The sequence below is a fragment of the Perognathus longimembris genome, chromosome 10 (assembly GCF_023159225.1).
Source record: "Perognathus longimembris pacificus isolate PPM17 chromosome 10, ASM2315922v1, whole genome shotgun sequence".
Taxonomy (NCBI): Eukaryota; Metazoa; Chordata; class Mammalia; order Rodentia; family Heteromyidae; genus Perognathus; species Perognathus longimembris.
Genome location: NC_063170.1, coordinates 7939880 through 7960634, shown reverse-complemented (window position 1 = coordinate 7960634; position 20755 = coordinate 7939880). Strand labels below are relative to the sequence as shown.

General features: G+C 54.5%; 1 protein-coding gene across 1 annotated transcript in view; it reads right to left on the bottom strand.

The window, feature by feature from the left end:
- The window catches only part of Bcar1 (BCAR1 scaffold protein, Cas family member), a 33334-nt gene that overhangs the window by 5544 nt on the left and 7035 nt on the right, over window positions 1-20755 (bottom strand). Inside the window, 1 exon segment of the mRNA XM_048355112.1 lies at window positions 4036-4653. Within this exon segment, the coding sequence (XP_048211069.1) occupies window positions 4036-4653 (618 nt within the window).

Below are 20755 nucleotides of genomic sequence, written 5' to 3'. Positions count from 1 at the left end.
TGGTCAGCCGCCAGGTCTGGCAGAGCCTCTAGGCAGCAACGCTGAGCTGGGCCATCTGACGCTAGCGGAGGCCTGCAGGCCGGTGTGGGCTGTGTCCAGGGCCTCCCGTGGGGGGTGTTCCCCCCCAACACCAGTGTCTGGGGGTGGAGTTGCAGCAGCCCCTCCAAACTCATCTCCTTCCCTGTGCCTCAGACTTGAGTCTCTTCCAGTGCTATTTTTAGATGCTGGAACCTTCCAACAGCAGGCAGGAAGGGGCTGGGGGGCTGGAGGGACGTGGCAGGTTGTCTGGGCCTTGAGGCGAAGCCCCTTGGCCTCCTGGGTGGGGACAGCCCCACAGGCGGGTGAGGGCTCTGCCCGTGCCCAGGGCAGACAGGTGAGCCAGGAAGAAGGCGTGCCGCCCCAGTCCCGCAGGCCCCGCTGGCGCCGCACAAAGGCAAGGGCTGGGAGCACAAGCCAGAGGCAGCTCGGGGCCGGACCCCACACCAGAGCCGAAGGGCAGTGCGTCACTCTTACGGCAGAGTCAGGTGACAGCAAGCAGCCGTTCTGGCCAGCAAACATTTCTTCTGTTAGAAAAACAGTAGGCTGCCATGAGGGAGTTCATTAGGGAAATGGACTCCAGAGAGCTGCTGCGCTCTGCTAATCACAGGCCACCCTGCTCTGCACCTGAGGCCCCATTAGCAGGACCTCCAGAGCTCCAGGGTGGGGGTGGGTACACTCCCTGACACCCACAGATCCTCCCACACTGGAGAATACAGTACACGGCACAGGACGCACTGCCAGTCACACACACACACAAAACCTACTGGGCAGGAGAGGGCCTCTCTCTCCCCCTTTCCCTCCCCACAGCCACGAAAGGGACTAAACTAGAAACATGCCCCAGTTGGTGAGTCCAGGGCGGAGCTGGAACTCCAGGGTGGCCCAGCAGGGACGAGAGCAAGGCCCCCTCCAGGCAGCGCCAACACCAGCCTCCACCCCTGAAAAATGGACAGGGTGTCCTCAACCTGGGCTGGCTCTCTGCGCTGGCATACCCATCCTACCCGTCCCCAGTCTAGGAGTCTCCTTTTTCTTCTGGAAATCAAGTGTCATGAGAGTGTCCTAGGGTCTCTGCAGCCCCCAACCCACAAGGGGACCTGCAAGGAGATAGAGCGCCCCAGAAGAGAATGAAAAGCTCGGCTTCCCTGCACCCACTCCCAGCTCAGAAGGCCACGGTGCCCTGGAGTGGCTGTGACTCTGCTCTGCCCAGCCACACACTGAACAGATGCTGCAGAGACGGTCTGCTGCCTCCTGCCACCCGTCCCTGGGGATTCCTGAGCACTGGGGCTCCTCTGACCCGCCCACAGCCCTGGCCACTTCCTCAGCTGATCAGGACTGGAAGACCACGACCTGTACCCTCAGTTTCACACACACAAGGTAGGGAGCCTAGAGGCTTACGAAGGCGGGACCTTGCTATCTGAGCGCCCATCCCACACAGAGGTGCTCACTGCTATGAAGTTTATAATAAAAGCGTGAGCGACCCCAGTCCACCTGGTGCCCACTTCCAAGGGAGGCTGAGGCACAGCAAACACATCAACCAGGCCAACTGGCTCAGGAAGCAATTTTAGTAACGAGAAAATGCTTCTGGTATGTAGCATTGGATTTACTCCTTCAAAATGCAAAAGTACATGTACAAATCTGTGAAAGACAAATAGAGAATACGCTAGACAAAATATGCCAAAATTTCCCAATGATTACCCTTGATTGGGGAATTTCATCTCTAGACTTTCTCATGCATTATGTATTCTCTGAGGCAAACAAGCATTGCTTTCATATTCATAAAATGAAAGCAGAGACAATCAAGGCTGCCTAGGCCAGGAGGAGGCTGCAAGGGCTCTGGCTCCCCTCCCTGGGCCCTAAGGCAGGTCAGGGTCCCTAGAACAAAAGCCTAGGCGGCTCTACCACTGGTGGCCCTGCTGCTGGAGCGCCTGGTTCTGCTTCCTGGCCCATTGAGATTCCTCCTCTAGCCTGCCCCAGCTTAGGAGCTGAACCAGGACAGAGACTAGGGGCACGAGAAGTGGAAGTGAGGGTCACAGAGGTGGATGCGTGCGAAGGGGAAGGACCACGCTTGTCTCAAGGCTCCCTGGCCAGGTACTGCTGATGCCAAATAACAAAACCACCCCTTATCCAGAGCCCTGCTCCCCTCCAGCTGCCCCACAACACCGTGGCAGGCTCCGGCCACCTGACTCTGGCCAGAGTTAAAGGTGCAGGGAGGGCAAAGAATGGAGGAGGGTGGTTCAAGGTCCCCTAGGCCCCTCTGTTGGCAGGAATGGAGCACTGTGTGTTTACTTGCTGCCCAGCTGGTACTGGGTGAAGTGCCCACCTTAGCCCAGGCAGCTCTAAGAGCCTCAAAGCTGTGACTGAGATCTGAGGATTGTGGTTTGAAGCCAGCCTAGGCAAGAAAGCCTATGATCCATCACCAAAAAGCCAGTAGTGGAACTGTGGCTCTAAGTGGGAGTGCTAGCCTTGAGCAAAAAAGCTCAAGGACAGTGCCCAGGCCCTGAGTTCAAGCCCATGACTGACCAAAAAAAAAAAAAAAAAAAAAGCCATGGCTGAGTGTCTTGGACATTTTCTTTCTAGAGACAGGTGGGCTCTGGACTGGACAAGGTGAGACCGTGAGGCTGGACCCCCAGGAGGCTGGCATGGCTGACAGCCTTCTTAAAGGGCGGCTACATACACAGGGCTACCTGGCAAAGCACTATGTCTGGCCTCCGGTGTGGCTAGGGGAAGCAGGCTCACTTTCTGGCAGCAGGTGGTAGGTAAGTAGTAAGTGCAGCCCCCAGAAAGGTTAGACATCTTCCTCTTTTCCTGCTTACCAAAAAAAAAAGAGAGAGAGAGAGACATGATGGCTGGAGCGCACGCAGCACCCTATTGGCCCTGGCATGTTCACATCCGATGTGGTTTATGTAAAATAAATGTTTCTGTTGCCCAAGACTTAATTTCCTAATGGACCTGCTGCCCTCCTGATACGCATGTATGGCTGAATGTATGTTAAGTATGGATGTGTGGTTGTATGTATGGACAGACAGGTGGCTGGCTGGCCTGTACTGGTATTTGAACTTAGAGCCTCACACTTGAGGTAGGTACCCTTAGTACTTGAGCTACTCCATCAGCTTCTTTTTGTTGTTTCCAAGCTATGGTCTCCCTTCTGCTCAGGCTGGCTTACTTACAGTGTAATCGTCCTCTCAGTATTGTGCTGAACTGCTGAGGTGACAGGTATGCCAGCACCTTGCCCAGCCACTAGTAGACATGGTGCCTTGCAAACTGTATGTGTGCCTGCACTGGCCTCAAACTGTGATCCCCTATTCTCTACCTGCCAAGTAGCTAGGATTACAGGCGTGAGCCACCATGCCAAGCTAATTTCTTCCCTTTTTATGTTGTGGGGCTTGAACTCTGGGCTTGGGTGCTGTCCTTAAGCTCTTTTGCTCAAGGCTTACCACTTCGAGATGCAGCTCTACTTCCAGTTTTTGAGTGGATAATTGGAGATAAGAGTCTCACAGGGCCTTTTCTGCCTGGGCTAGCTTTGAACCATGATCCTCAGATCTCAGCCTCCTGAGTAGCTAGGATTACAGGCATGAGCCACCAGCAACTGATAATTTCTTCCCTTTAAACACCACTTCAAACCTTGTACCTTCTTTTTCCTGGGCTATGTGCCTGGGTCTGGGCTGTACCCTCTACTTTGGTCAGAATGATTTTAAAGTTCAGGACCCTCAGGACAGCATCTCGCTCTCCAGTGGGGACCAGGACCCTCCAGAGCCTGTCCCAGCCTGCTTCTGCCTTCACCTGCCAATCCTGGAATGCAGGAAGCTTCTCCACATCTCTTGGCCTGCCCTAGCTTGATGTCTTCCATTTGCCCTCATCTGCATCAGATGAACATATTCCCCACACATGCAAAACCATTGCTGGCGTGTGGGGACCCTGAGGTGGCTGGGCTCTGCGGTGCCCAGAAACCAGGGCCTGGACTAACCCTACGGGCTCCAGGCTACGCCAGGGTGGCCTTACCTTTGCTGGTGGCTTCGTCCCTTCCCAGCTGCGGGTGTCCATCGAGGGCGGGACCTGGTAGATGTCATGCCCTAGGCTGGCAGAAGGTGGCACTTGGTAAATGTCTTGAGCAGGACTTCCAGGCGCTGGAGGCACCTGGTAGAGGTCTGTGGCTGTGCTGGGAAATGGGTGATGAGGTGCCTGCTTTGAGAACGTGGACGGCTGCTTGGCTGGGGGCGACTGGAACTGCGGGTTGGACCCAGAGGTTTGATAGAGGCCTTGCTGAGCCTTGCCTGGACTGGGTACCAGGTAGACGCTGTCAGATTGGGGCTGGTACGTAGCAGGGAGCATGGGTGTGTACTGGGAAGCCGGGAGGCCCTGGGGGAGGCTGGGCTGGGGCTGAGCTGGGGTGGCAGGTGGGCCTGGGCCAGGTCCTGCTGGTTTCTTATCGTACATGCCAACCAGAATCTTGAGGCGGTTCCCAGGCACAATGCCCTGCCGTCCGTGCAGCGAGCAGAGCCACCAGCCACCCAGGCCCTGTGTGTCCCGCTCCAGCACGGTCATGATGTCGCCCTTGCGGAAGGAGAGCTCGTCGGGAGACTCAGCCACGTTGTCATAGAGGGCTTTGGCCAGCACATTCTGGGGAGAGAGGACACAGGGGTGAGGGAAGCAGCAGCACCGGGGTTTACCCAGTCCCAACCCCTCTGGGAGCAGAGGCTCTGGATTTGCCTTTGGAAGAGGAACTCAAAGTCAGTCAGCAGACAGGCCAGCAGACCTGGCCGGACTCCACTGAGCTGGAGGGACCCTCACAATCCCCCCTAAGGCAGCAGCCACAAGTAACACCCCAGAAAGGACCTTCCAGATGTTCCTAAAGACAGCTCCTGTGGTCATGTGGCAGCAACCACCAGGGATGGTGGTGGTAATATAACCACCAGGCTACAAGAGACAGCAAGTGATTAGCTCAGGGGGTACAAGAATCAAGTTCACCAAAGTTACAGCTTCTTAGGATAAAAAATATGGAGAGAGAAAGAATGTGTTTAGGTCTATCTACCAAAAACCTAGTAATTAATGGAGCCTCCCTTGAGGCTGAGAAGAAAGCAGGATGCTCTCCCAATTCCAGCCCCAGAGCCCAGCCCCCTGCCGCTCTGATCATTGTGACTGGCCAGGAAGAAGAAACCCTGACAGGGTAAGGTATGATGGGGGGGGGGGGGGCTGCACACAATGCACTGGGACACCAAATTGTCTTCAAACCATATATGACCTATGTAAGCCCACAAAATGGAAGACTGAGTAACTGATGAGAACCATCAGAGCAAGGATCACGTAACAGAAGCTCCAGCAACAATTGCAAAAACCACCCAGGAGAAATTGTTGAAGTTCTTGTCAAAGAGCTAGAGGAAAAACTTAAAAAGAATGGATCAGGTGTTACGGCTTAAACCTGTAATCCTAGCTACTTAAAAGGTAGAGATTGGGAGTACCAGCCTTTGAGACTAATAGAGTAAAAATGAAACAAAATATAAAACCTGGGGCTGGGGATATAGCCTAGCGGCAAGAGTGCCTGCCTCGGATACACGAGGCCCTAGGTTCGATTCCCCAGCACCACATATACAGAAAACGGCCAGAAGCGGCGCTGTGGCTCAAGTGGCAGAGTGCTAGCCTTGAGCGGGAAGAAGCCAGGGACAGTGCTCAGGCCCTGAGTCCAAGGCCCAGGACTGGCAAAAAACAAAAACAAAAACAAAATATAAAACCTGAACTCAAACTAAAGCAAAAATAACTGAAAGTATGGCTCAAGTGATAGTGCTTGCCCAGCAAGCAGTCCCTGGTCCTCGGTTCAACTCCCAGTACTAAATATTGTGTGTGTGAACACGTGTACATGTGCACGTGTGTGTGTAATGTACCAAGATCATGGTGAGGTGATTTAACACTGTTATAATTTGTTGCAGGTGCTGGTGGCTCATACCTGTAATCCTAACTACTCAGGAGGCTGAGATCTGATTAATGCAATTCAAAGCCAGCCCAAGCAAGAAAGTCCATGAGACTCTTATCTCTAATTAGCCACCCGAAAACCAGAAACAGAGCTGTAGCTCAAAGTGGTAGAGTGCTAGCCTTTAGCAGAAAAACCCAGGGACAGCACACAGGTTCTGAGTTCAAGACCTATGACCAAAAAAAAAAAAAAAAATCATTTGCCCAGGCTTTCTTAGTAGTTCTCCTTTATTTAAGCATAAAGTTTTTATTTCTGTAGCTTCAGTTGGTTATCCATGGCCAACCATAGTATAAAAATGTTAAATAGAAATTCCAGAAATAATGCCTACATTTTAACTTGTGCACAGTTCTGAGAAGTGTGCTATCATACCCCAGATAGGAATCGTTCCTCTCTCCCATGTACCCTAACTGCATACACAACTCACATGCTAGTGTCCTAGTAGCTAGAGCAGTCTCGTGTTCAGGCTATTCTATTTCACTAATGCCCTAGGTGTTGCAGTGGAAGCTGTAAAGTGCTTCTATGTGGAGGAGAGGGGAGGGAATCTAGATCTTGAACTCAAGGCCTGGACACCGTCCTTGAGCTTTTCTTTGCTCAATCATCACGAGTAAGGCCCAGGCAAAAAAGTCTGAGACTCTTATCTCCAAACAACCAACAAAAGAATTAAAAGAGGAAGGGAAGGAGTAACAATGTCCAAAAAGAAATGAACTCTTTACTTGACTTAGGTAACTATAAACCCCCTGTACATCACCTTGATAATAACAAGTGGTAGAGCACCAGCTGAGCAAACAAGCTGAACAAGCAAGAGGCCAGAGTTCAAACCTCATATCAGCAGCAACAACAAAAGCACTGAAGAAGCTAGGTGTGATCACACCCACCTGTCATCCCAGGTACTTGGGAAGCTAAGGCAAGTTTGAGGGTTTGAGGATAGTTGGGGTATATATATATATATATATATATATATATATATATATATATATATATATATATATATATATCTCACACAGACTGACTCAAAACAAAGCAAAACAAAGCCTAAAACTGACGTAATTTAAATTAAGCCCAATAAGAAATGTAAAATGGAGAAGAGCTCAAATATCATTGGTAATGTTCAAGATAATAGGAGTCTCCTTTCTTTTCTTGTTTTGCAACTGAGCACCTATTATTTGGGGCTTGAAAAGAAAATACATGCCCAGAAAAAGCAGGCACGGGATCACCTCACAGGCTTCAGGATGGGACACAGGTAAGAGGATCCAACAGGCCTAGAGGCCAGAGCCCAGGAAAGACAGGCAGGGGCAGGCACTGCCCAGGACCCACCAGGCCTCAAGGCCCTCATGCCCAAGCTCCCAGCGAGAAAAGTAAATTTCCCAAATATGGTCTGCAGCTTGCCTCCAGCAATCACATCCGACAGGGGGCGGGACACCAGGCCCACCCTCACTCACTGACCCCAGAACACAGAGCTGCCTGGCCCAGTCCCCCAGTCCCGGTGACCACAGGAAGTGCCAGCACAGTGAGTCACTGAAGAATTCCCCTCCAGCCAAGTCAGAGCCTAGGAGTGCAGACAGAGGGGCCTGCCCCTCTTTGGACTGAAGTCGTGCAAGCTGGCAGAGAAGCCCCACAGGGCAGAGCCAGGCCCTCAGGCAGATCATGGGGGGCAAAGGCCGAGAAGCTATGGGCTGCCGGTCTCTGCTAAGGGCAAGGACTGGAGAGGGAGTAAGGGAGAAGACTGGCTGACCAGGTGAGTCCCCCAGGCTGCTGCCCCATGGTAACAACATGAGCTCACACTGCCTGTGTGTGTGTGTGGCACAACAGTACAGTCCGGGGCAGCTGGGGCCAGGCAGGAAGCACCTCTAGGACTGGGCACGTGGCATTAAGTGCCTGGCACCAGCCGCTCCTCGGCCTGCGTCAGCGCCCGGTGGCAGCCTCTACCCTGCCTGGCCTGTGTCCTGGGCACTTCTGGCGCCTGACCTTACCAACGGCTTAGCCTGCCCACGCACCACCCTTTCAGGCCCTCTGCCTCCCCAGGGCCACGCAGTTCCTTCCTTCTCTCTCAAGTCCGGAATAGCAGCTCAGCGCAGACCCGGCTCCTGCTCTCTCCCCCACAGCTGCGTGGCCTTGAGCCCTTCATATCTGGCCAACCAGGGCCCAAGATGGCAGCCCTGGTCTCACAGGGCTGTTCCTTTGTTTAACAGTCTGGATCTGCTTTTGCCCAAGCTCAACAAAGAGATAGTGTAGGTCCAAGCTCAACAAAGCCACCTATGAGCTTTCAGCCCCATTGTAATGGAAAAGACAACAAACAATACCGTGCCATGGCTGGGGGTGTGGCTCAGCAATATAACGCTTGCGCAGCACCTGGAATGGGGCACCAGGTCTGATTTAGGGTACATTATAGGCTGGGTGCGAGTGGCTTAAACTTGTAATCCTAGCTACTCAGGAGGCTGAGATCTGGAGAATCCGCCATTCAAGGCTAGCCAGGGCAGAAAATTCCCTAGACTTCATCTTCCAAAATAACCATAAGCACTGGAGGTATGGCTCAACTGACAGAGTGCCAGCCTAGCACGAGGGAGACTCTGAGTTCAAATCCCAGTACTGCAGGAGGGGAGGGGAATGCATAGAGGAAGTGCTGTTGACCAGGTACCAGTGTTCCCCTGCCAGGCTCGCTCCAAACATGCCAGGTTTTGCACACAGGAGCCAACAGGGCTACCTGACAGGGCTTCCCCTCAGGCTCTGCCCGGCTCTGAGAATGACTCTTGTGTCACAGGGCCCCCTCATGCCAGAACCACGCCCTGAAGAGCAGCAAAAGGAGTGCTGCACCCATCTGGTGGTTATTCAACTCTTCTCTTCTCGACACTGCCGGCTGCCTCACGAAACCCAGGAAGTTCTGTTGGGCACCCCACGCCCTGACTCGGGGAGAGCTGAGGGGAGAAGATACTCCTCAGCCTCCACTCCAGGGAGCTTCTAGCAGGGTGAGCCCAGGCCAGCTGTGGTGGGAGTCTGTAGTACTACTGACCACAGAAGCCTCTGCAGGCAGCACGTTCTCAACACTCACAAGCCAGCTCCAAGTGAGCCAGGAGAGCGCCAAGGAAATGGACAGTGTCACCACAGGCAGGTTCCTAACGACAGTGCATTCACCCCAAACCAAAGACAAGACTCTTCTCTCCAAAGTCATCATCCTCTTACTGAACCCTCAGAATGACCCCAGGAGACAGGTGGCTCACGACTCAGCCAGGGTCCAAGAGGCAGGAAGCAAGGGAGGCAGATCTGGAGTTGGGAGATCGTGGAGGCTGGGATTCCTGGGGTAATGCTTAGGTTCACAGAACCCATGAATGGAAATTTCACAGGCTTTCCCCACCCTGCTTTGTTCCCACTCCAACACATACACATGTACAGGGCACCCACCCAAAGTACAGAGCCTTACACACAGCGGGCACTCAGCAAACACTGGCTCCCTTCATACCCAGAACCACTGCAAACGTGGGCCAAGTTTATTTCTGGGATATTCTGTCTGCTAGCCCCAAAGAGCCTCTGGTGGCCATGGATAGAGACCCAATGAATTTGTGCCCAGAGTCACCCCTCACTCACGTGGACCATGTGCAGCCACTAGCTGAAATCCCGATCACACCTTGCTCTGACCCAGGATCCAAGGGGGCTCTGAGAGACAGCATTCCTTTCCTTCCCAGTGCAGACTTCCAGGGCAGACCTGAGACAGGTCAGCCTTAGCAGCATCCTCCCCTTACACCTCCATGAACACCTGAGCAGCCAGAGTCTGGGTCCAGTCCCAAGGGGAACCTGGCTCCTCTGCCTGCCTGCTTGTCTGCCTCAGAAGTATGTAAGGCCTTGGGACAAAGCAGGGGCAATATGCAGGTCCTTGTTTCCATGCTTGAGACATAGCCAGAGGAAAGGCCTGTAGAATGAAGGAATGGAAAGGAAAGCCACCCGTGGGGTGCTCATTTCCAGGGACTCCCTGGACAAGCATGGGCTGCCACTGGCTGCAATAGCAATGACAGACGACCTTGGTCCAGGGCCACCCAAGAGCCGGTGCAATTCCCTGACAACCTACTCTACAGCCCTGCCCCAACTCCTGACAAAGTGTCACAGGCACTGTCCTGGGGAGGCTGGGCAGAGGAGAGGTGGCATGAAGAGGACCCTCCTGCTGCAGGACATGGCACCTGCAGACCTCAGTATACTCTGGAGCTCTCCTTCCCCAATCCCGTTCAGTGGACTGGCTCAAGTTCACTTTTAGGATGTGGTATCTTGCCAGAGGCACCAGGATCAGAGGCTGACCCTTCACTGAGGGACAGAACCAGACCAGATAGAGTAAACCCTCCCTCATTCCCAACTTGGTCATCATAGAAGGGTCAACAGAAGAGACAGTAGGGACTTTACTCAATACAAAGTCTTAGTGTTTCCATCTTTAAATCTGAAGTCCTCTGGAGCTCTGCCACTCTCTAGTCCTAACTGATGGCCTTCAGTAGGTCATAAAAGGGCTAAGAAGTCACAAAAAGTGAGGTTCTTTGCCTTAAAAAAAAATTACCAGGGGCTGGGGATATGGCCTAGTGGCAAGAGTGCTTGCCTCCCATACATGAAGCCCTAGGTTCAATTCCCCAGCACCACGTATACAGAAAATGGCCAGAAGTGGCGCTGTGGCTCAAGTGGCAGAGTGCTAGCCTTGAGCAAAAAGAAGCCAGGGACAGTGCTCAGGCTCTGAGTCCAAGGCCCAGGACTGGCAAAAAAAAAAAAATAAAAAAAAAATTACCAAACCTATGGTTTCTAGGATGCTCCAAGTAACGGGGCAGGGGGTGTTAGGAGAACAAGACAAAAACAACCAGGCTCTTCCCAATGCTCAGGAGAGGATGGAGAACAGAGCTTCACCTCCATTCATGTCCCTTATCCGGAGCCCTAAGGACTAGGAGGAAGTGATGAAGGTCCAAGGCCTTCGATGGAGAACTATCACTGCCCTGCTACCCCAATGCCATACCCCAAGTCTGGCTTTCATATGACCTCTCCCAGGATACTTCCAGGGAGCCCACCTTCCCTGCTGGACAGCTTGAGCTGAGGAGGGAGCTGTCCAGGACCAGGAGAAAAGAATGGTGGGACTTCCTGAAACAATAATGGTTGTTAAGAAAGGGCCACAAAGGACCAGCCTGAGAGCCTAAGGGGTGCATCAAGTTAAAGGTTCCTCAGAGCTCTGAGTTCCCCCATTCCTAGCAAAGAGAGAAGACACACATGGAGTAACACATGGAGACCAGGTTCTGAAAAGAGCTCAAAGGGAAAATGTCTCTATGCCTGTCTCCTCATCTGTACTCTCCATGTAAGTGCAGTGTGAGGTAGACCATCTCTCAGGAGTCTTTCCTTCAATCCCTTGGCTAACTAGTGCCCACCGGCACTCACCCACTTGCTCAAAACAACCAGTAATGCCAGAGGCTCCAGTCCTCCTCGCCCTAGCTGAAGGTGACTTTCGTGGCAGAACCTGCCATTGCACTGTCCAGCCTCCACCCAGCTCCAATGGACTCCTTCCTTGCACAGGGCCAGCCAGAGGTGGATGCCAGTGCCAGGTGTGCCCGCATCACCTGTGCCTAGCCCTGATTCTCTATTGGCCCAGCAGGCCTTAACCCCTAATCATCTCGCTGAGGGGGGAGAGGCAAGGGGGGAGTCTCTCAGCTCTGGTCGGTGAGGAAACCTCACCTGGCTGAACTTGGCAAGGGACAGATGACGCACAGACATTCTGTGAAGGTGAGCAAAGCTTCGGCAAACTGTAGGTCAGGAGTGCCTCTAGGCTAGACCTTTCCTCACAGCAGGGGTGCCGAAAAAAAGGAAACCTGTTGCCCTAGAAGGAGATTCTCACCCCAAAATGCCCTCGGGCCCAACTCACCCAGGCTCCCCGCCCACCTGCGGCCCCAGGCAAATCGCACTTTCAGACCGGCACAACACAACTCGGTCCTGGGTTCTGCCTCAACAGTGAGGGGCCAGGAGCTTCCCCAGAGTGCACCCCAAGTCCTGTCGGTGCCGCACCTTCCCCCGTGGGCTAGCGCGCCCAGCGGCGGGGTCAGTGCGGCCCCGGGCTCGGCTGCCCGGACGCGGGTCCCCGCGCTGGGCACCCCGCCCTCGCCCTGCTCCCGGAATCCAGCGCCGGCGGGCGGCGGCGGTGAATCATTAACGCCCCAGCGCGGGCCGCGCCGACTTCCCCGCTCAACCCCAACCCCTAGTCGGGGTGCTCCGAAGGAGCGGCGCGGCCGGCCGGCCCTCCACCCGCCCGGGAGACCCTCGCGACCTCGAGCGACCCCGCGGCCCCTCCGAGTCGGGGACGCGAAGGGTCCGGGGCTGGACGCCGAGGCCCAAGGTCACACGCAGCCTGCGGCCGGCCCCGGGGGGCGGGCCCCGGGGCAGCAACTTTCCTGCAGTCGCCGAGGAACGCGGGCTCTGACGCTCCACAGTCCCGACCCGGGACGCCCCCGCGGAGCCTCCGGCGGCCGGCAGTTCCCAGGACCCACGGGTCCCGCAGGAAATGCCACCCGCTTAACCCTTGCAGCCCGGGGTGGGCAGGGCCGCGCGGGCCCGCCCCACGTACTCACCAGGTAGTTCATGGTGTCCCGCGGCCTGGGGCCTGGCTTCCCGCCGGGCGCACACCCCGCTGCCCGGGCCGCGCGAACTCGGAGCTCCGAGGGCGCCGTGGCAGCCCGGGCCGCGACTCCCGGTCTGGACGCCTCCGCCGCCCAGAGCCGGTCCCACCTCGCCCCGCCCGCCACTGGCGGCGGACTGGCCCAGCCAAGCTCCCGGCATGCCCAGCCTTGCGCGCCCATTGGCCGCCTCAGATCCCCATGCAAATGAGCCGCTGCCCCCGGCGGGAGCGCGCGCACCGGCGCACTCGCGCACGCGCCGTGGAACAGCCCCTTCCTCCGAGCCGGAGGTCCCGGCCCGGCCTGGCGGGCAGCCTCCAGCACGGGATATCCCTTTTCCTGCCGGCATTCGTCCGTTTCCCACAGCGGCCGGGATCGCGCCCCTCGAAGGCCACGCCGCGCCTCCACTTTGGGGAACACCGGATTGCCTTTCCACCGTCCTGCAGCTCCCACCTCCCCCACAGACACCCGCTGGCCTCAAGTGTACTTTTGCCTTCCCCACCTGTCAACCCCTCGACTCAGATCTGAGTTGAGAGGGAAGGGGGGGGGGGGGGGAGTCCTGCGTGCAGAAAAAGAACCACCACCGCATAGCGGTGGGCAGGCACGCTTGTAATAATGACCCAAGAAATGACTCAGAGCCGGCAGCCTGGTCAGCTACAGCCTTGCCACAGTAGCTCTCCTCCCCTCCCCTTGCACTCCTCCCACCTTTGGGGATTCCAGCTGCTCCCCTGAAGCCTGAGGTAAGCAGAGCCAGGGCTCATTCGGTCCTACCTGCACAAGCCCTCGGCCACCAGACAAGGAAACCGGTAACTAGAGGACTGGTCATCTTCTACCTTTCAGCTCCTTAAGTCCAGGTTTCCTGAAGCAGTCTCATATCCCCCGGCTTAAGTCTCAGTTCCCATCTACCTCCCATTCTGAGTCAGCCCAGTCCAGTCCAGGTCTAAAACTGTTCAATATCTTCCCTGCACCTGCCTCAACCCGCTACTTCAGCATTGTGTGTGTGTGAGAGAGTGCACATGTATGTATGCACATGTTGACAATGAAGGAGAAGAAAAAGCCATCCCAGGAAAACCGGAGAACAATCTGGCTCTCCTCAGCTCTCCCCCACACACCTTGCTAAGTTGCAGGTCAGTGACTGTCACTCCATGCAGCAAACCCGGTGCCAGAGTCTCTGAGTACATAGTGAAATGGGGGGAGAATTGAACTGGAACCTGCTCCAAACTCTTAACAATCAGCATTCCCAAGTCCCTTCAGCGTTGTCAGTCAACTTCCAACACCAGGGAAGCAATGGAGGAGACAGGCTTCACTTAGCAGAGAACTCCAGGAATGGCCTGGGCCATAAACACAAGGCTTGTCTACTCAACTCTTCCATTTGACAGGCAGCGGTCACTCACGGTTCAGCCCAGCCCACAGTCCTGGGTCAGATGTTTCACCGGGAACAGGCTCTCTCCCTCTCTGGGCTCCTTTCTCAGCTGCACAATCCAAGGGCTAGGCCAGCACAAGCCTTTGGAAAAGGTGCTTAGCACAGATCCTTAGGTCACAAGCCTCCTGAGAAGCCAAGCATCTGCATCCCCCCCACTGGGCAGAACTCACAGCACAGGGGTGAATTAGGAGCTGTGACCCAAAACCCTGGGAAGGGACAACCAGACAATACCCTGGGCCCTCCCAAAGACTAGCCCTCCAGTCACCCTCAACGCAGTCGCCCTCACCACTGAAGAGAAGCACAGCCTGGAACATCTGCTGGTCCCCAGGCACTGTGCCCTCTCCCACCCTCCTCCCCTTCCCCTCCCAGCTAGCTACCAACCCTTCAGCCTGGAGGGAGTGTGGCTAGCATGTGAGGCTGCAGGGAGCAGGACGGAACTAAAGGATCTATGTACAAGTGTCTGCCTGGGTTCGGGGCTGAGGGAAGTCCTCAACTTGTCCCAGGGTCTCTACTTGGGGGGGGGGGGGGGTGGAGCAGGGACACAAAAGGCTGGTGCCTACTTCCTCTAGCTGACCAAAAGAGGGCACTACAGAAAGCAGGGTGCTGAGGACCTTGGGAATGGGAGACCTCTCTCTGTGGCAGTGTTAAAGTGACACGGGACCCCGGGGAGGGGGGGGTGGGGGAAGCTGCTGTGGGAAGAAGAGGAGGAAGAGGAGGAGGAGGAGGAGAAGGAGGAGGCTGTGGGGGGAGGGGAACTGGGCTCAGGCTCAGGCATTTCAAAAATTTGCTCCTTTTCCACTTAAACACCGCCCCCACCCCAGCCTGTGCCTCCTAGAATGGCATTTCCGCTTTAGAAACAAGGCCCCAGAACTGACACCCCACAGTGGGGGGGGGGCACCTTCCCAGGCTGGTGGGGGAGGGGCACTCACTAGGCTCTGGCTGAGAGATCTGGAAAACAAATCCTCATCCCACCCCAGGGCAGCCAGCCCCCGAGGAAGGCGGACAAGGATGCAGTACCCTGCCCTGTGCCAGATGCACTCAGCCCACTCCCACAGCACTTCAGCATGAGGGGCTTCAGCACTGACCCCATTTTACAGATCAGGAGACTGAGACCCAATTCACAGGCCCTTTCCCCACCCCATGCCCCCCAGGCACAGAAAGGACAGAGCTAGCAGCTGGGGAAGGAGGGCAGTGGAGCTACCAGACCTCTGCAGCAGGAAAGGAACCAGGGACAAGGGACAGTTCAGGCTAAAAGCCAAAGGCCCCTGTCATACTCAAAGGTGATAAGCAACAGAGAGCTGAGATTCCAGTCCCTCCTCCCCCCAGACAAAACTACACTCAGCACTGGGAGCCAGCACCTCACCATGTCCCACCGGAGTGGTAAGAAAGGAATGCAGTCAACATTTATTGAGTGGGACCTGGGAGGTGGCTCTGAGGTAGGAAATCGGAGGCTGCCAGTGTCAGGAATAGGGTGGTCAAACGTGTGTACCTACAAGCACACACAGGAATGCTGGCACCCATACAGGTGTGCGGGTATCCACACAGGTATGCAGGTACCCACACAGGTGTACAGGTACCCACACAGGTATGCAGATACCCACACAGGAGTGCAGATAACCATGCAGGATTGCAGTACCCATACAGGTGTGCAGGTATCCACACAAGTATGTGGGCAGATTTGCAGGTACCCACACAGGTGAATAGAGGCTATCCACAGTGGGTCTGACAGAAAGGGGAGAGGGCCCAGCTGAAGCCAAGTTGGGATAGAAGGTTGCCCAAAGATGGGGAGAGCACAACCAGACAAGAGCACCCTGCTCTCCCAAACAATTGTCAGTCCTCCTATGAGTGGCCTGGCACCTCCTACAAGGCTGAGGATGAGGGGCTGGGAATATGGCCTAGTGGCAAGAGTGCTGGTCTCGTATACATGAAGCCCTGGGTTCAATTCCCAAACACCACATATATAGAAAACGGCCAGAAGTGGCACTGTGGCTCAAGTGGCAGAGTGCTAGCATTGAGCAAAAAGAAGCCAGGGGGGCTGGGGATATGGCCTAGTGGCAAGAGTGCTTGCCTCTTATACACGAGGCCCTGGGTTCAATTCCCCAGCACCACATATACAGAAAATGGCCAGAAGTGGCGCTGTGGCTCAAGTGGCAGGGTGCTAGCCTTGAGTAAAAAGAAGCCAGGGACAGTGCTCAGGCCCTGAGTCCAAGGCCCAGGACTGGCCAAAAAAAAAAAAAAAAAAAAAAAAAAAAAAAAAAAAAAAGAAGCCAGGGACAGTGCTCAGGCCCTGAGTCCAAGGCCCAGGACTGGCAAACAAAACAAAACAAAACCAAAAACAAGGCTGAGGATGAACTCAGGCTTGCACCAATCCCTGGGGCCTCGTGTAGTCATTTATGGTAGGCCATTAAAGTGTCCCCTCTACTCTTACTGGATCCTAGGTGGGACTAAAAGCTTGGGGCAGGGTATGTGCTCTGGGCTCTCTGAGCCTTAGCTTCAATACAGATTCAGTGTGTAACAAAGCTATTCTCTTTTGGGGTGGGGGTGTGCATGCACGCACACACGCACATGTGTTTGTGTACTAATACTGGGCCTAAAACTCTGGGCCTTTGAGCTCTCACTTGGCCTTTTCCATTCAAAACTGGCACTCTATACCATTGGAGCCACACTTCAACTTCTAGCTTTTTTGCTGGTTAACTGAAGATAAGTCTCCCAGATTTGTCTGTGTGGGCTGAGTTTGAACCTAGATCCTCAGATCTCAGCCTTTTGATCAGCTAGGGTTATAGATGTGCCCAGCTAGAACTATTTTTGTTTGATGCCCAACAATGTCCACTGAAGCATTTTCAAGAGTGAAAAAGGAGCAGCATAATGTAAATGCCCAATCCTAGGGGATTGGTTAGCCAAATCAAGCACTTCAAGGAAGACTGCACAGCTTTAAAGAAGGCAATTTTCAAAGATCAAGATCATGCAGGGAAATGCTACAACTAAGTGGGTAGAGCAGGCGTCTTCCTCTTCTGAGCGCAGCTTTGCAGCGGCATGAGGGTGGGCTGGTCAGTCTATGGCTGGCTATGGGAGTGGCGGCAGGACGGGATTTCCTGAGGCCGGAGGTAAGTGCTGTGGGGACAGGAAGACACCATGTCTCTGGAAGGCCACAGGCCTTGTCACCTCCCTCCTGGGCCATCCACTAAAGTGGCAGGCTCAAAGCATGAGAGTACAGGGCCCCTTGTGGATAGCACAAAGAAGTAAATCTAGCTGCCTGGACAGCCAGCCAGTCCTCCATGCTGCCCTGGGAACCAGAATGGAAATACACTGCCCAGTCTCAGAGGACAGTGCCTGGGCCAGCTCACACTGCCAGGAAGTGGCAGAGCTCACATCCCTAACTGCCCATCCAGTGACTCAGGCACAGTAAAGCCCCCAGGTGATCCCAGGCAGCACCAGGAAGGGGGTGACAAGCCACACAGGCCTTTCCATCAACCTGCTCTCCAAGCTGGAGTGACCAATGAGACAGTTGGTCATCACAGTAGTGACTGAGAGAAAATGAGTGGGCCCGATCACTCAAAGACAAATTTCTCCATGCCAGTCCTGTCATTCAGTATGATCGATGCCTCAGCCCAAGCACCAGAGACTCGGATGGGGTAGGGCTGAAGATAGGGAGTATAGGAAGGAGCTACCAACCGAAGACATACAACCGTGAAGGTGGGGGTGGGGGAATGCTAGGCACAAACTGACTCAGCTCCTCCTGTATCCCAGGCCTGGGCCTGGGGCCCAGGAAATCCAGTGCCCCATGCAGCTCCTCCTCCCCCCTTCAGGTGTACATCTTCAGTTATTTCCACTGTTTTTTCTAGTGTGGAGAGTAGATTGCAGAGGCCCCAGCCCTGCCCAGAGGCTCCTGACCCCACCCCCAGGATGCTGACCAGGCAGCTGGGACCTAAGGCCTCATCTTCTCTGCTGACTCTGAGATCAGGTGCTTGCGCCTTTGCCCTCATCAGCCTTTCAGGACTCCAGGAGGAGCTGGGCTGGCAGAAGTGAGGGACAAAGGGGAACAAGAGGGAAGGAGGCGAGGGTGGGGGCTCAGGTCCCAGGCCTCAGAGGGAAAGCTCAGCTGCTGTGGCAGCCCCTGCTCCAGTCTTACAGGCTGGGGAGGCAGGGACAGGGTGTGGTCAAGAGGCCTCCCCAGCCAGGCCATATGCTCCTGCCTCTCCCAGGGCAACCAACTCTAGCAGATCAGGCAGAGGGGGGTGACTTCACATGCCATCTGCTGCTCACCCCTTGGCCATGTCCATAAAACACAGGTGCCTGTGCACCACGACATACACTGAGGGGCAGAAGAGTACTGCCAGCCTCTGTAGGGTCCACAAGCCAGGTCAGCAGAGTCTGCGATCAGCAGGGTCTGGGGCCCGAGGGCCCTAGGACAGAGAAGTCTCCTCTTTGGACAAGAGTGTGGCCATCTCACCTGGGCCTGCTCTAGCCTACAGAGAGCAGGGCTTTGTTTGCCCCGATATCCAGGCCAAGGCCTCGCCCGGGCTGAGTCCTCATAGACAGGAGCAGACATTAATGATTCCAGCTGGCCTTGGGACCGCCAGCCAGTCATTGCGCCTCACAGCCTCAGTCTGCACAGCTGGTGAAGGCATTAGCCAGCAGCCTGGCCTGCCCCAGCCCGTGGCGTCAGATGGCACACGCAGGCTGTACCTGCACCAGGACATGCTGGTGTCGCACTGCAGCAGGGCATGGCCACCGTCCAGACCCAGCCTGCTGCACCTCACATCCCAGGGAGCAAGTGGACTCATCTCGGCCCACCTCTCAGCAAGCCCTTCCTCCTCTCCTCATCCTCTGCAAAGATGACCCCTCTTCAGATGCTCTGAGAGTCCCTTTCTTCCCCTAAAGCTCTTTGGAGATTTGCTGCCTCTAGGTCCACAGTCAATGCTGAGAGTGGACAGGGTCTCTCCCCGACATGTGGGGGTGGCTAGTTGGGGGGTCCACCTCTACCATCCATTCCTACAGAATGAACTGCATGCCAGGTGCCCTACTAGAAAACTCCCATGGTAACAGTCCCCTCTGAGACTGCTGCTGTGGTTGTGGGGGCCCAAACAGGAAATCTCACCCATCAGCAGTGAGAAGGTCTTGGAGGGGAACAAAGCAGAGGGATGATGATGGAGAGGGTGCTGACCCACAAGGCGCCTGGGGGCTCTCTGACGCGGTGACATTTGAGCACACACACACACACACACGTGAGTCTTGCTCAGGTTCTTTATGCAGAAAAACAGCACAGCACAGGCAAGCAGTGAGCAGCTCCTTCCTTTGGTGTCAAGAGCTGGAGCAGCGAGCCTCAGGGGGCTAGGCACCCAAGGAGTGTTGGGCTTGGGGCTCCCAGGTGTATCTGTCTGGTAGGGTGTTTATGTGGAGGGCCGGCCTGGGCTGGGGAGGGAGGGAGGGCAGGCAGGATTCTAGGCTCCATCCTCTTTGTCCTCCTGCTTTTCTGCAACCTGCCAGCCTGGATCTCTGGGCTAGACAGGAGAAATATATAGTGAGTCAAAGCTTAACCCTTCCCAAGGTAACCTGGGAAGAGAAAATTCACCTGGAGGATTGTGGTCAAACCATTTTCTAAGCAAACAACTTTGGTAGAGTCAGAATTTGGGAGCACGAGTAACTTTCTGGGTATGCCTAAGGGATTACATGATCAGCTACTACATTTTATAAAATATCTGAGCAAGGCATATGCCAACAACATAGCAGTGTTTAAAGGAATGCACAGTAAACAAAAGCCACCCATCAACAAGAGAATGTCTAAAGGCACTGTGGTACATTCAGAAGTGAAACACTAACTCCTTGGCAACAGAGTCCTATGTGAGTGTCAATCTCAAGATTGTTACACTGAATGAAGTCAGATCTAGGCTGGGCACCAGTGGCTCACGCCTGTAATCGTAGCTACTCAGGAGGCTGAGATCTGAGGATCTCAGTTTGAAGTCAATCTGGGCAGAAAAGTATGTGAGACTCTTATCTCCAATAAACTAAAAAAAGAGCAGGGGCTCAAGTGGCAGAGCACTAACCATGAGCACAAAAGCTCAAGGCTGAGAGTTAAGCCCCAGGACTGGCCAAAAAATAAAAAATAAAAATCAAAGAAGTCAGATCCATAGTACCTACTGCACATTTCCACTTACATACTTTCAAGAACAAGCAACTCAAAGAAATCAGAATGGTGACTGCTACTTTACGTGCGATGGGAGCACTTAACTCCAGTGGTTTTTGTTTGTTGCCAGTCCTGGGGCTTGAACTCAGGACCTGGGCACATCCCTGAGCTTCTTTTACTCAAGGCTACCACTTGAGCCACAGTACCACTTCCGGCTTTTTCTGTATATGTGGTACTAAGGAATCGAACTCAGGGCTTCATGCATGCTAGACAAGTACTCTACCACTAAGCCACATTTCAAGCCCACTGCAGAGGGTTTTATTTGTGCTTGTGAGGCTGATGTTCTACCACTTGAGCCACAGTCTTGTTCTTTACTAGCTATTCCTGATATGGGATCTTGTGACCTTTTCTGCCGGGGCTAGCCTTGAACTACAATCCTCTGAATCCCAGTCTACTGGTTAGCTAGGATTACAGATATAAGACTGCCAACTAGCTCAATGGAGCTTTTGAGATCTTTCTGAGATGGCAGAGATATTCATTGTCTTGATTTGACTGATGGTTACATGGAGATTTATACTAGTCAAAACTCAACTCAG